The sequence below is a fragment of the Podarcis cretensis genome, assembly GCF_951804945.1.
Source record: "Podarcis cretensis genome assembly, chromosome: 5".
In the NCBI taxonomy this organism is placed as follows: domain Eukaryota; kingdom Metazoa; phylum Chordata; class Lepidosauria; order Squamata; family Lacertidae; genus Podarcis; species Podarcis cretensis.
Genome location: NC_137174.1, coordinates 95626695 through 95641306, shown reverse-complemented (window position 1 = coordinate 95641306; position 14612 = coordinate 95626695). Strand labels below are relative to the sequence as shown.

At 47.1% G+C, this 14612-nt stretch overlaps 1 protein-coding gene across 4 annotated transcripts in view; it reads left to right on the top strand.

Moving 5' to 3' along the window:
* Positions 1-14612, top strand: part of VWA5B2 (von Willebrand factor A domain containing 5B2) — a 38817-nt gene that overhangs the window by 19596 nt on the left and 4609 nt on the right. For 3 of the 4 annotated variants that reach the window (XM_079977603.1, XM_079977601.1, XM_079977602.1), the window contains 9 exons: positions 1663-1865; positions 3160-3274; positions 4524-4709; positions 5114-5312; positions 7982-8277; positions 9696-9921; positions 11341-11688; positions 11927-12064; positions 12753-12872. In XM_079977603.1, the coding sequence (XP_079833729.1) occupies positions 1663-1865; positions 3160-3274; positions 4524-4709; positions 5114-5312; positions 7982-8277; positions 9696-9921; positions 11341-11688; positions 11927-12064; positions 12753-12872 (1831 nt within the window). The remainder of the gene's footprint in view (positions 1-1662; positions 1866-3159; positions 3275-4523; positions 4710-5113; positions 5313-7981; positions 8278-9695; positions 9922-11340; positions 11689-11926; positions 12065-12752; positions 12873-14612) is intronic. The other variant, XM_079977604.1, reaches the window with a different exon arrangement.

Here is a 14612-nt window from a genome sequence, read left to right as displayed (position 1 = left end):
AAACCACCTCCAAAAAATTCCACCAAGCTCCATCCACTGCTGTGGATGGCATTGCAGAATAGCAATGAGTAGCCATGACTGAAAAGGGAGAATGTGTCCAAAACAGACCAAAATCAGACCTGAGCAGCCTATATGCAATACAGGACCTCCATCTGAATCACCTTAAATCCAGAATATTAACTTTTGTTGGAAGAGATGCAACCTTTAGTGGACTGAAGACGTTTGACCTGTGTGCCATTACTTAAGATGAAGGTTGCTGGGTTGATTCTGTGCTTGGAGGAACATGTTGCGTCATCTTCAGTCCTTGTGATAAAACTGCTGTGCTCAGGTGACCCAAATTCTTTGCCAAGAGAAGTTGAGTTCAGTGATCTGTGTATGTTACGCAAAGCATGCCGACTTGCTATGCTGGCTTTTTATGTCCAGTTTATTCTGGGTTGGCCAGAGTCCAGCGGCTGTGCAGGTTCTGTGGATCTGTCCCATATTCACTTGAAATCCTCCCTTGCATCTCACCCCTCCACTTATGAGATGATACCAGTCATTTCATACATATTTTCAGATTTGTCTTCCCAACCATAAATGCTAGAGGCTTTTCTCCTTTTTAAAGCAGATGCTGAAGTCCACAAAACCTTATGCCACATTAAATTTATTTAAGGGGCCACATCTTTTCAGGAAGCTGAATTCTGCCCACCCCCAATTTCAAATGCCAGCTTGTGAAGCGTGATTGTGAAATAGCAGAATTAATATCGCTGTACTTACGACTCCCAGAATTGTGTGTCTGTCTGACTCACAAACAGGAAGGCAAGAAGATTAGGGAAGGCTGTAACTCAATGGTAGAGTACAAGTTTTATCCAAAAAAGTTCCCAGATTCCTCCTTGGTATGTCTAGGAGCATGGCTTAGAAAGGGACAAATGAGATCAGTGGATTATTTGTTGAATAAAACACACAGTATTTTTAGATGGCAATTCTCAGAACAGCTAAAAAATTAATAAAATGATAACGTTCATAATTATATAAAATAATTCAGCAGGGCAATAAAACAGTAAAAATCAACAGACGCAATAAAAGTACACAGATTGAAACCAGGTAGCTGACGTGCTGAAAGGCTTAAGCAAATAAAAAGCCTGGTGCCCAAAGATATCAGATCGGGTGCCATGCAAGCTTCCCTGGGAAGGGCATTCTGGATTCATGGCAACTGAAAATGCCATTGGTTTTATGGTTGGAGTGCAGGGTGCAGAAAGATCAACAGGGTTCACAAAAGCAAAATTTGTCATTGTTTTCTTGGGAGATTTGGCTAGTTTTTAAAATAGGTTTATGGCTATGGAGAAGAACTTGCATATGGAGAGAAACTTGCATATGTGTAGAAAATGCCTGACAAAATGTCAGAAGACAGGCAGCAAGTAAGCAAGGACTTCTAGTTGTCATCAGTACTGTGCCTTATAGTCCCTTATCCTTCATGCATACATGGAAGTAGCAGGAGTTGATTGGCACACTATTTCCACAACATGTTCAGGCCACAGGATCTCACTTTCTGGAATGCAGAATTATGAGCCACAGAGACAGAAGTCATAATGTTCTGTGGTGGTGGAGAGCTTGCTTTATGGCAAGAAGTCTGGCTCAGTCTATTTGCTGTCTCCATAATCCACTCATCTCTCCCGTGTACAGGAAACCCTCAGGCTGGCCTGTGAATACATTCAGAAGCTGCGGTCTGACATGGGTGGAGCCAACCTCCTGGCTGCTCTGACTTGGATCTTGGGGCTCCCTCTTCACCGCGGGTATCCTCGGCAGCTCTTTATTTTTACGGATGCCAGTGCTGGAAACACAGGCAAGGTCATCGAGCTGGTCAGGAGACACGCGAGCAGTGTCAGGTATGGAGTGGGGTGAACTGGCCTTTCATAGATCTCCAATTCTACCTTGGTGTGCAAGAGGTCCTCTCTACAGACCTGGATAGAGTAAAGTACTCTGCTCTGTGTTGAAAAGTGGAGAGGCAGTATCATCCATTAAATAAAGAGAGCTGGATCTGGGTCGGTCTTTATTATGCACAGAAGCTCTGTGCCACTAATAGCCTCATGATTTGCAATAATCAATATTACTTAGCATTTAAATAGCACTTTCAAGCATTCAAAGAACTTCACATACATTATATCAGTAATCTTTGCAGCAACACTATAACATTGATCAGTATTCCTATCCTTTCCTGCTCATGCTGTTAACTTCTATGCACACTAGCCGATTGCTCCTCCATTATGGTTTCACCTGTTGATTTCTGCCTGCCATGCAGCTATTGAGGACCTAGAGCTTCTGTCCCTAAAAGCTCTTTAAAATGTGTGTACAGTAGAGTTAGTTTGAATCTATCATTGTAGGGGGCGTTCCACAAACTTAGGATTGATTGCTAACCAGCATAGATATGCATAGTTAGGTTTGACTATAAAAAAGTTCCTATGTATATGTCATAACCAGCACTTTGAATTGTGCCCAGAAACAGACGGGTAGCCAGTGAAGATCTTCTAATAAGGGAGCCATCTGCTCCCTATAACCAGCCCTGGTCAGCCATCTATTATGAGAATTAGCCAATAAGCACCCTCTACAGCCAATGTTTCCCTATCTCACACTGAATTTGCACTGTAGACTTGCAGAATCATTTGCCAGACTCAGTCTGGTACAGAAGAAAGGTGTGTTTGTGCTGAATGCAGTAGAGGGCACTTCCAGGCCACCCCCGCTGATGTTAGAATGTTGCAGATGTATTTACACTTGTAGTCATAACTGGATTTGTGTGTTCAAATTGCTCCCCAGCCATTAATTATCTGGGTGACCCTAAGCAAGCCTCTGCCTCTCGTCCTTGGCTCTCTAGCAGCCAAACCTCTTACAAGAGGCTGCATAAACACCATACATTTAAAGCACATTACTTTCCCCCAAAGAATCATGGGAACTGTAGTTTACTACTAAGAGCTACAGTTGCCAGAATCCATAACAAACTGCAATTCCCACGATACTTTATGGGAAGTAATGAGCTTTAAAAAAGTATGAATGAGATGAAGACTTCAGTGCAGTTTGCTGAGCTCAGAGCGCTTGCCATGGCTTGGCAGTGCACATCCTAATAAGAGTGTGGAACAGAATGAAGCAGGCTGGGTGGTCTGAGGTTCAAGGACTTCTTTCCCACAGGTGTTTTACCTTTGGCCTGGGTTCTGGTGCCTGCCGTAGGCTCCTGCGCGGACTGGCAAAGGTGAGCAGAGGTCGGGCTGAATTCCTAAGCCCAAGTGAAAGGCTGCACCCCAAGGTACGTGCTGTCCTGCTTCATTGTTGGTATTTTTGACTTGGGTGGTCACCTGTGCTCAGTAGTTATGTGCCATGTCCACACTAGTACAATCACAATTTAACACAGGCGTGCATCAGCTATGAAGGATCCAGACAGCAGTGTAGCATTATCATCCTTCTGTTCAAGAATCCATGCAGAGACAGTGTTGGCAGCCAAGCCATCTTTCAGGATATTGTCACCTGAAAGAGGCTCAAGGAGGTAGGGATGGGGGGTCTGTCACTCTCTGTTCTTTCACTTCCTTGTTTCTCCAGTCTTCACATTTCTGCAGAAATTTCCAGACTTTTTAATTAATTTTTTTTTAAAAAAAAAAACCCCTCTTGAATGAGATAAAGAGAAAGGATTGTAAATTTTTCCAATATGCAGTGACAGCTGCAAGAGTGTTACTGGCCCAGAAATGGAAACAACAGGAAATACCGACGGTGGAAGAATGGAGAATGAAGCTGTTAGACTATGTGGAGTTGGATAAATTGACTGGGAAGATTAGATATTTAAAAGACCAAAAGTTCATTGAGGACTGGGGGAAATTTGTGGAATATCTGGAAAGTATAAGTGAGGGACAGATAGCGCTAGAGGGATTTAAAGAAGCACTGTGAAAATTGAGAAGTATTGTTTAAAGGGAATAGAAAAAGAAAGGTATAAATAATGACAATACAAACCTAAGGAATGCGTAACTTAAATAATGACTATGGATGATTTACGGAAAAGCTGAAGGAAGTCCAGAAAAGAAATAATTTGTGAAAAATTGGATGTGAAATTAGTATGTGTTTCTGTTTTTGTTGTAAACTAATAAAAATTATTTCTAAAAAAAAAAAAAAACCTCTTGAAAATTCATCCCTGTTTTGTGTGAATTTCTCCTGATAAACACCTTTTTTATGTGCAGTCTTGACTCCTGCACTTATTTCTGCAAGTAATTTCTCCTCATACAATACATTATTGTACGTTATATTCAACAACATCTTTTTATGCACACTTTCTCCTAACATTTGCAGTTTGGTAAATACTGGTTGATGGAAGAACTGCATTGCAAAGTTCAGATAAGTGCACATGTCAAAGGATGGCTGTTTCAGTTTGCGTATTGTTCTGGAAAGTACAAATTTGATAGATTGGCCTTTAAATACAAACTTGATCAAATTTCTCATCCGTCCTTAGAATATGGCAACTAGCTGTTAGACATACGAGGGCTGCTGAATATCTCTGGTTTTCCCCCCAGCTGATAAAGTCTTTGAAAAAAGCAATTGAGCCGGCTGTGAGTGACATCACGATAGACTGGTATGTGCCAGACACCATGGAGGCCCTGCTATCGCCCAATGAGATCGCAGCCCTGTATCCAGGAGACCGGCTCATCAGCTACTGCACTCTTTACCACATTGCCAGTTTCCGGGACAAGAAGGCAACAGTTGAGCACCCATTCCCTTAAAACTTGGGCTTGGGGGCGGAATGTGGCCTGGCAGGCTTTTTTCTGGCACTTGGGACTCTCCCCAGGCCCTGCTGCATACCCTCTTGAGAGAATTTTTGCCTGGCTGTGATGTAGTAACACCAACAGGCAGCCCTCCAGAGGGAATATGGCTCACAGGCTGAAAAACATTCCCCAGCCCTGTCCGAAAAAGTGTGGCTCCCCCTGCTGTGGGAAACAAGGCCTGCGTTTATTTTGTGCCTGGCTCCAGTAGCCACTTGCAGAAAGCCGTGCCTGGAGAAGGTGCCTTTTTGCCTTGTTTCCTTCGTTCCCCTCAGAGCAGAGCCTTTTAAAATATGCCTTCAGTCATCTACTCGCCTTAAAGTTTGGCTGCCTTATTTCCCCAGGGCAGAGAGCCGTTGTGCCGGAGTCTATCTAGGGGCTCTGCAGGTTCAGTGTTCCAGTCCCAGGAGGAGGCAACTGGTTTGGAAGGAGCCCATCCACACCCAGCCGGGGAGAGTCAAGAAATTTGCCGAGCCCTTCATGAAATTTCCCGTGAGATATCTCTGGAGTTTTCTGCTGGGGGCACTGAGGAGTCTATGAAAAGTAAGTAGAACTTTGTGGGATGGCGTTTGTTTTCAGTTTTTTCCTCTAGGACTGTCTGGGAATGGAGCAACAATCTTTGCTCCAGACCCACTAAGCAGTGATCCCCTCCTCCCATTCTCTGCAGTCTGGTCCACAGGGGGAAATAGGGCACTCTACACTTCAGCCCCAACAACCTGAGGTCACAGCTACACCGTACATTTAAAGCACATGGCTTCCTGCAAAGAATCCTGGGAACTGTAGTTAGTTAAGGGTGCTGAGACCTATAGCTCTGTGAGCTAAACTAGCCAGTCGTGTCTGACTCTAGGGTTGCGCGCTCATCTCGCTCAAGAGGCCGTGAGCCGGCGCCGTCCAAAGACACTTCCGGGTCACGTGGCCAGTGTGACGAAGCTGCAGCTGGCGAGCCAGCACCAGCGCCACACACGGAAACGCCGTTTACCTTCCCGCTATAAAGCGGTACCTATTTATCTACTTGCACTTAGGGGTGCTTTCGAACTGCTAGGTGGGCAGGAGCTGGGACCGAACGACGGGAGCTCACCCCGCCGTGGGGATTCGAACCGCCGACCATGCGATTGGCAAGTCCTAGGTGCTGAGGTTTTACCCACAGTGCCACCCTCGTCCCGAAGCTAAACTACATCCCAAGAATTCTGTGATGGAAGCCATGTACTTGAAGGTGCTTTAAATGTGTGCTGTGGGTGTGAACTGCGTCTTGATTCCTACAAGCCCACTGACTTTTTTTACACATAACCAGTCCAGAGGGTGGCCCTGGGTGTCTGCTTCCTCCACCTTAGTCTCAGTTTGACCTTTGTAGAACTCAGCTGGGAAGACAGTGGTGGGAAAGTGGAAATAAAATAGAGCTGGCTCCACCTGTCCTGGCTGTGTCTCTGCCTACTGTTGGACTCACTCTCTTCCACCCGACTGGCCCTGACCACTGTTCCTTTTTGAATTGTGGAGGTCAGTTGAGGAGTGATGAGAGGCCAGAGCTCTTTGCCACAGCACTGCTTTGCATGTAGGAGGTCCCAGGTTCATTCTTTGGCATCTCCAGTGGATGCCAGGCTAAAATTTTCCTTTTCAACCAGGCCTTTGGCCAATTGACATTCGATGCCCATTTAAATGGTCAGACCACTTCGTGGTGCAACTGAACTTCTCGGCGACCCATCCCCTCTGCAGGGAGGTGGGACCGATTCGGATGGTCCGCCCCCGCCACTTAATGGATCCAAATGGTTTCCAGAGAGTGGTAGGGGATGCTTTATCCCATGTTGATGGCCTTTCAGCCGATTCCCTGGTGGCCCGCTGGAATGTGGAGTTAACCAGGGCTATTGACTGTTTGGCTCCTAAGCGCCCTCTCCGATTGCATGGAGCCCGGACAGCCCCGTGGTTTTCCACGGATCTGAGGCCAATGAAACAATCGTTGAGATGGCTAGAGCGCCGGTGGCGGATAACTCATTCCGAATCTGACCGGACACAGGTTAGAGCTCAACATCGAGCCTACCAAGTGGCGATAGCGACGGCGAAGAAGAATTTCTTCACCGCCTCTATTGCATCTGCAGAAAACAGCAGCAGGAGACTTTTTCAGGTGGTTCACAATTTAGCGGAACCACCTGCGACATCGGTGCCCAGTACGGGCCACATGATCTCCTGCAATGATTTTGCAAAGTTTTTTGCAGATAAAATCGCTCAGATTCGGGAAGAAGTAGACTCCACCGTGGGAGCAGGGCCAGGGCGGGAGAGTGCTAGAGTCCTGTCTAGTCAAGTTGTGTGGGATCAATTCCAATCTGTTACCTCCGAGGATGTGGACAGGCTGCTTGGACGAGTGAAGCCAACCACCTGTCTCCTGGATCCTTGCCCATCCTGGCTTATAAAAGCTAGCCGGGAAGGACTGGGCGATGGGCTTTGTGGGGTGGTGAATGCTTCCCTCTGTGAGGGAGCTAGACTGGTGACTGGGAGCAGCCGCCGAGACCATATAACACCGGTCTTGAAAGACCTACATTGGCTCCCAGTACGTTTCCGAGCACAATTCAAAGTGTTGGTGCTGACCTTTAAAGCCCTAAACGGCCTCGGTCCAGTATATCTGAAGGAGCGTCTCCTCCCCCATCGTTCTGCCCGGACACTGAGGTCCAGCTCCGAGGGCCTTCTGGCAGTTCCCTCACTGCGAGAGGCCAAGTTACAGGGAACCAGGCAGAGGGCCTTCTCGGTAGTGGCGCCCGCCCTGTGGACAGGCAGAGGGCCTTCTCGGTAGTGGCGCCCGCCCTGTGGAACACCCTCCCATCAGATTTCAAAGCGATAAACAACTACCTGACATTCAGAAGACATCTGAAGGCAGCCCTGTGACATTTTAGTGTATTTTTCATCTTTGTTGGAAGCTGCCCAGAGTAGCTGGGGAAACCCAGCCAGATGGGCGGGGTACAAATAATAAATTATTATTATTATTATTATTATTATTATTATTATTATTATTATTAATAATGTGTTGTGGGAGAGGGGAGTTATTAGTTTGTTCTTATTTTTACTATGTATTTTGTGGTTTCTATATTGTGATTTTATGGTGTGAACCACCCTGCGATCTGCGAATGAAGGGCAGTATGCAAATGTAATCAGCAACAATAATAATTGTGCCTCGGTATATTATGGAGCTCTCCATGCCAGTGCCTCTGCGTTCTTCTCCCTGGCAGGTGGGGATCCTGTGTCCAGAGGAGACATCTGGAAGCGGATTTACCAGCCCTCCTACATCAAGGAACAGTATGTGCTCACTCACTGCTCAGTCAGCACCGACCACAGCCACGGCTTGCTCTCCCACAGTTCCACCAGCAGCGAGTCCACGGGCTCCAGAGATGTCCCTCCAGTGGGAGGGTCCTTAGCCCAGGCTCTCGAAGGCAGCTCACAGCAAGGCCAGAAGAGTGTCTCCCTGTGCAATTCCTCCACCAAGTCTGCCCCCGTCTCCCAGGCTCCCTCTGGTGCTGCTCCTAAGGTGAGGCATTTCAGGTCCCCTCCACTCCACAGCACCCAGCACACTTTGAAAGATGCCTGCTGCTTTATAAGAAGAAGAAGAAGAGTTTGGATTCACTCCCTTTAAGGAGTCTCAAAGCGGCTAACATTCTCCTTTCCCTTCCTCCCCCACAACAAACACTCTGTGAGGTGAGTGGGGCTGAGAGACTTCAGAGAAGTGTGACTAGCCCAAGGTCCCCCAGCAGCTGCATGTGGAGGAGCGGGGAAGCGAACCCGGTTCACCAGATTACGAGACTACCGCTCTTAACCACTACACCACACTGGCTCTTTATACTACTTTGGGTCTTTTTTTCTAGGATCAAATCTTCTATTGGAAATGTAAAGGGAGATTTCCCATTCTTCCTATTTTTAGGTGGAGGTATTCCCAGCTGGATGGTCAGAAACATTTTCACCCTCATCCTCTATTATTTATAGCATTTTTGCCACCTCTTTAGAAAGGCTCCCAGTCAACTGAAACAATGAGTCGTCCTGACCCAGATACCCTCCCAGTTCCTTTCCCCCAGGGGTTAGTTTAAAGGCTGTTCTGCAGCCTTTTAACACAAAACAAATTCACAAATATTTTCAGACATGAGTCTTTTTGACACCCTCAGAGGAAGCCATTCTTCTGAATACCAGTTGCTGGAAACCACAGGGAGGGGAGAGTGCGCTTCTGCTTGTGGGATTCCTAGGGGCATCTGGTTGGCCACTGCGAGAACAGGATGCTGGACTCAATGGGCCTTTGGCCTCATCCAGCAGGTTCTTCTTATGTTCTTACGTAAATTCAGTTGGCTTTGTAATGTAAGTGTCGAATCTGCACTGGACAACTTAGGCCTCCCATGATAAAACCCCAGAACCAAGGTCTCAGCCTTTCTGAGTATCCTTTGGAGTAATTTGAAAAGTCCTTCATAATTATGGGTCCTTCTGGACTGTTGCTATTTTTAGGTGGGATTAAACCATATATTGGCACATTCCAGTTGTGCAATTATAATTGATTGGGAGCTCTTGTGCAACAAACCCACTCCCCCCCCCCCGCTAAAACGCACACAGACTTTTTGTGATAAGGAAAGTAATGGCAACATGAAATTGAAAGGCTGGAGTAACACTTCCTTGATGCAATGTTGTCTCACCTGCCTGCAGACAAATCAGAATGAATGCTTATTCAATAGCCCATGTTTTCAAACTGCCCTGCAAGAAAATGAGGGTGAATGTTCCATAAACTGGTTGGAAGAGCTTTGTGTGTGAGAGGGAGAGAATGGAAGATTATTCCTCAGGTGTAGAGATGCAGTAGGCCCGGCATTAGATCTGCACAAGGGAAGGGCATTTGCTTTCTTACAGTGATCTTTGACATGCTTCCTTAGAGTTTTCCCAGCATTGACCTTCTCGCCCTCCCTTTCTCTTAAGGTGTCTGCGGCCCTGAGCTCCGAGGAGCTGGTGCGAAGGAAGAAGGCCTTGGCCCGAGCTGCTCTGTCTGGACGTAGCTTCTCCTCCCCACATGGTGAGCTGGATGCCCATCGGCTGCGCCGAGCCCTAGAGAAGGTGTCCCAGAAGCGGAACCGTTCCCTGGAAGGGAAACTGGATGAGATTGGGCCAGAGTTGCAGAAGATGCGCAGAAGCATTGCTGATTCCAGTGAGTGGTGGGGAAGAAGAACGTGGAAGTCTCCTGTTGGGAGAGCAGAGGGGGCAAGAAGCCCCATGCAAGATGAGAGAAAGCAAGAGTGGCTGAGACTTGCATGTGGGCCATCTGCTGGGGGTGGCATCTTGGTGTCTGTTATTCTTCCCACTTAAGTCTTGTGCAAATAACATCCCTGTTAGTTTATCCCCCACTCCAGTTCTGCGCTGTAGCTCAGTGACAGAAGATCCCAGGTTCAACCCCATAACATCACCAGGTAGAGCTGGGGATGTCCTCTGCCTGAAACCCGTCTTGATATATCTGTATCATCCCCTCCCTGCTCCAAGACTTGGCAGGACTTAGAAGAAGCTCTCGTCCATCTGTAGAGCGGTTTGTTTGTTTTTGTGGTGAATGATGTTGCTCAATTTTTCCCTCCATACCCACCTTTGACTGGGGAGTTACCTGGGCCAGGGGAAGCCCAAAGCCTGTCTCAGAACAAACTGAATGTCAAGGTTTTTGTGACTAGGAACGGAGTTGGCCAGCATTGTGTAGAGTGCAGATGGCTGTCCAGAAGAGCGAAGACTGCAGGCCTCGTCTATCAGGAAGGGGATTATGGTCAGATTGTAAGCCTTCCAAGTCTGGGGAGAGTGCTTTGCAGGATTTGCAGCCAGTAGGTGCCAGACTAATCCTGGCAGGCTCAGGTGCCATTTCTGTTGGCAGGGGAAAATGCACCTTTCCTGCTGACTTTGGGACCAGAGATTAGCTACTAAAACCTTTCCATCATTGAAGCAGAGTCCCATATGGTTGCAAATGCCTCATGCTCAGTCTGCAAGCAACTGCCTTGCTATAATCCATGGATAGGGACCCTGCAATCCTCTGGATGCTCTTGGACTTCAGCTCCCATCACCCCCGGCCTTTGGCTATGCTGGTTGGGGCTGATGGGAGTTGGTGTCCAGCAACATCTGAAGGGCCCCATCCCTGCTGTAAATAACCATTGAAGGTACTTGCAGTCCTCTTGGATCCTTCACTTGCAAAGGTTCCTGTCATACCAGCTGTTGTGGTATCTAAAGGCTCTTCCACACTTCCCCCGTGCCTAGAAAACAGAGATTGGGGTGGTTTTCCACTTGTCTGAACAGTTTTACCTTTGCCCCATCGCTTTCCCCCAGAAACCCAATCTTCAGTGCCAAATCAGAGCAAACGTCAATCTGGAGAAAACCCGACTGATATCATCTGCTCCAATTCATCAGTGAAGATTGGGTTTCCCCTGGGGGAAAGCAGCAGGGCAAGTGAAAGTCTCTGAGTGCCAAACTTGGGGATGTGTACACTCCTAACTGGGTGTTTGTGAGCTTCCAGAGATGTCTGCCTGCGGGAAACTCTATCCTGTTGCAAAACCTGATGAGCCTCGTGTGTGCATTCCCACGCCTTGCTCTCTCCTAGGCAACCTACTGTCACCAGCCCACCTAGACTGGGACACGCTATTGGAACCCCCATACCTTTTCAGCCCATCACCAGCAACTGAGCGAGGAGAGTGTGACAACAGTGCCTGGCTGCCTCTCCAGTGCCAAGTTGTGATCCATGGACTCAGTGCAGGGAAACCGGTCTCTTGGGAAGTGACAGCTGCCCTGGATTCCCTGCTTCTTGCCAAAGACAGCCAGGCCAAGGAGGAGCCTTCTCAGTGGCAGCAGCAGAGTAAGGGCTGGGACAAACTGCTTCACCACTTGACTGCTGGCTCCGTCATCCGGGATAATGAGAATGTGTCTCAAAGGGAAGCTGAGATTGAACATGGTAAGCCTGCCCTTCCCTTCACTTGCCCATTCTGCCTCAAATTTGACTACTTAAACAGATGATGAGTATTAATCGGATTATTAAATGTGGGCTTGGGTCTTGTTGCAAAGCTCATTTCTGAAGCCGCAAAGAATATGGACTTGCTTAAAGACAAGCATACATAACTTTGCCTACCCTGTATCTCAAATCCACCTCCCCTCTTAACTGTAACCAGCACTGTGATTCTGCCCCTCCAAAGGTTTCTCACGAAGATTCCGCATTAAGGCTGTCCAGTCCAGCAAAGCTTGCAACACACCTTCAATATATACCTCTGTGGTGCCTGTTGATGCCTCCACCCAGGAGATCTTGCCCTCTGCCCTTGAGGTTCGAAGCACAGGTAGGGCTGCTTGGAGTGCATGTGCAGAGGTCTGCTTCTTAGGTCAGAATCTGAATCCCCAGGATTCATCAGGGATCTAGTTTTGAGAATAAATTCTATCGTGAGAGCTAGAAACTTTTTTAAAAAAAATTCAGTTGTCCAACAGATTGCACAATCATGTTCTTCCACTGTTCCTTCCTGAAGTGCTCAAAATCTGGAGCAGCCTGTCTTCATTTGTTTTCCCTTGGAAGAGAAAGGAGTCCAGCTGCTTATAGCATCTAACCTGCCTGTTTAAACATATCAGGATTGAGAAAGAATGATAGTGAGCAGCAATTAGACTCCACTGCAGGATTGCAGAACAAAACTGGCTGCTTTCACCAGCTTCTTTTGTTAGCAAACTGCTGAGAGCAGCCCAAATATTTACAGACATTTCCACCATACAATTTTGGTACATTCCAGGTTTCTTCAGGTATCTAGGGTGGCATGTTTTCCTGGTGCAGATGACTGCATCAACTTGAACTAGCTGCTGAGTGAGGGGATATTTTCCAGTGGCAGCCAGGAATATATCTGTCTGCAGAATGCAGGCTGTATTTATTATTAGCTCAATAAAATCCATGCAGAGAAAATGAGATTGTTCTGCAACTGAATATGCACAGTGCTGGCCCCACAACTATCTCTAAACACCCCAATGAAATATGCTTTCTTCCAGTGGGCCTCTTCAGCCACCAGCAAGGATCCTATTCTGGCAGCCGACGTCAACACAGTTGCTCAGCAGGTCTGGGACGGAGGCAGGACTCAGAGGACCTGGATGATGCTCCTGTTTCTGCGGGTACTAGTGTCACTTCACCTGTCTAAGGAGCCCTTTATCTACATGACACAAGGACCCCCGGGAGGCAGTAGATGGATGGGGAAGAAGCAGAGAAACAAATACAAATAGATGAATTTAGTACTACTACTACTACTACTACTACTAGTAGTAGTAGTAGTAGTAGTATTCAATTTCTTACCCTCCCTCCACCACAAGATCCTGAGTCAGGTTATAGCAATTTAAAGATACAACATTAAAATCAGTTTAAAACAAATTAAACCAAAAGAATAGGGCCCTAAAAATATTTGCACTCCAATCTCCGAGCAGTGCAAGATTTCAGGGGTTCCAGGTGCTTACCCAGGGTTTGTGTTTCCTTTGGTAATGAAGCACAGCAGAGACTGTGGTGTCTTTAGGATATATGGTTTATTTACACATATATACAACCTGAGCCTACGATGGAGGAATCCACAGCATTAGCATCCCAAAAGGGTCTTTCTTCTCCCACAGCCACAGCCCTGGATTCAAACATACATCCAACATTGCTCTGCTTCTCTGTCTTCTCCCAGCTTGCTGCGTTACATCTGCCCATATCACTGCAACTTTTTCAGCTCTAAATTCCAGCTCTGTCTTTCTAACTATCCACGAGTTGAGGGAGAGGCTGCACCCATTTGCCATCTCCCACAGAGGCCCTTCCTTTGTTCTCCTTATGCCTCACCAGGAGGCTAACCTGGCTATTTCAGGAATTAGAAGACTTGATTAAATTTTAACACTTGCTGGATCCAGGGGTTAGTGGGGTCTGACATGCCACTTAACACCCCAAACTCATAACGCTATACTTCTCCTGTGTCAAAGGCCCAGGGTAAAGAGGTACATCTTCAGCATTCAGCAAAAGCTTTTTTAGCGAAGGTACCAACGTACCTCCGTGGGGAGGGAGTTCCATGATTTAGAGGTGGCCACAGAGAATGCCGTCTCCTGGGCGGCCATCTCCACCCCCCAATTTGTGACAGTGGAGAAGCTACCAAGAGGCCCCCTGCTGCCATCCTTAAGAGTTGAGAAGGTCTTTAGGGGAGGAGGAGGCCTTTCCAATATTTGGGACCTAGGTCTTTTTAGAAGGCTTTTAACACCAATTGAGTGATCAGTTGTAGCAGTGGAACCAGTGTAATTTGCATCACCATAGGGGGTAAAAATGCTAGATGAACCCAAGCTATATGTGATGCAGGAGAGGTGAATATGCCTTTAAAAAGAAAAGCAAAAATAGCTCTGCTTCCCAGCAACGGCAGATAGCGGTTTGAACGTTAGGAAACTGACCTGCTAACAATGAGAGCGCTTGGGTGATTTTGTTGTGAAAGATTAGTGAGAGCTGTACAGCCTCCCTGTTAAAAATGTGTTCTATAGGGTAGGGTCAGCCCTTTGACATCTCCCTTCTCTGCAGCAATCCAACATAGCATGTCGCTCCTTTTTGAAGATGAATCATGAGCAGTGCCTGATCATTTGGAGGCATCATAGCTGGGGAAGGGCCATAGCTCAGTGGTGGCCCCTCTGATTTCTATGAAGAAGGTCCCAGGTTCAGTCCTGGCATCTCTAGTTAGGGCATTGGAAGACTGATGATTCCCCTGCCTGAAACCCTGGAGATCCACCTCCACTCTCAACATCCCTGACCACTGGTCCTGCCAACTAGGGATGATGGGAGTTGTAGTCCAACAACAGCTGGAGACCCAAGTTTGGGAACCCCTGGTCTAGATGGTACTGAGTTAGAAGAAG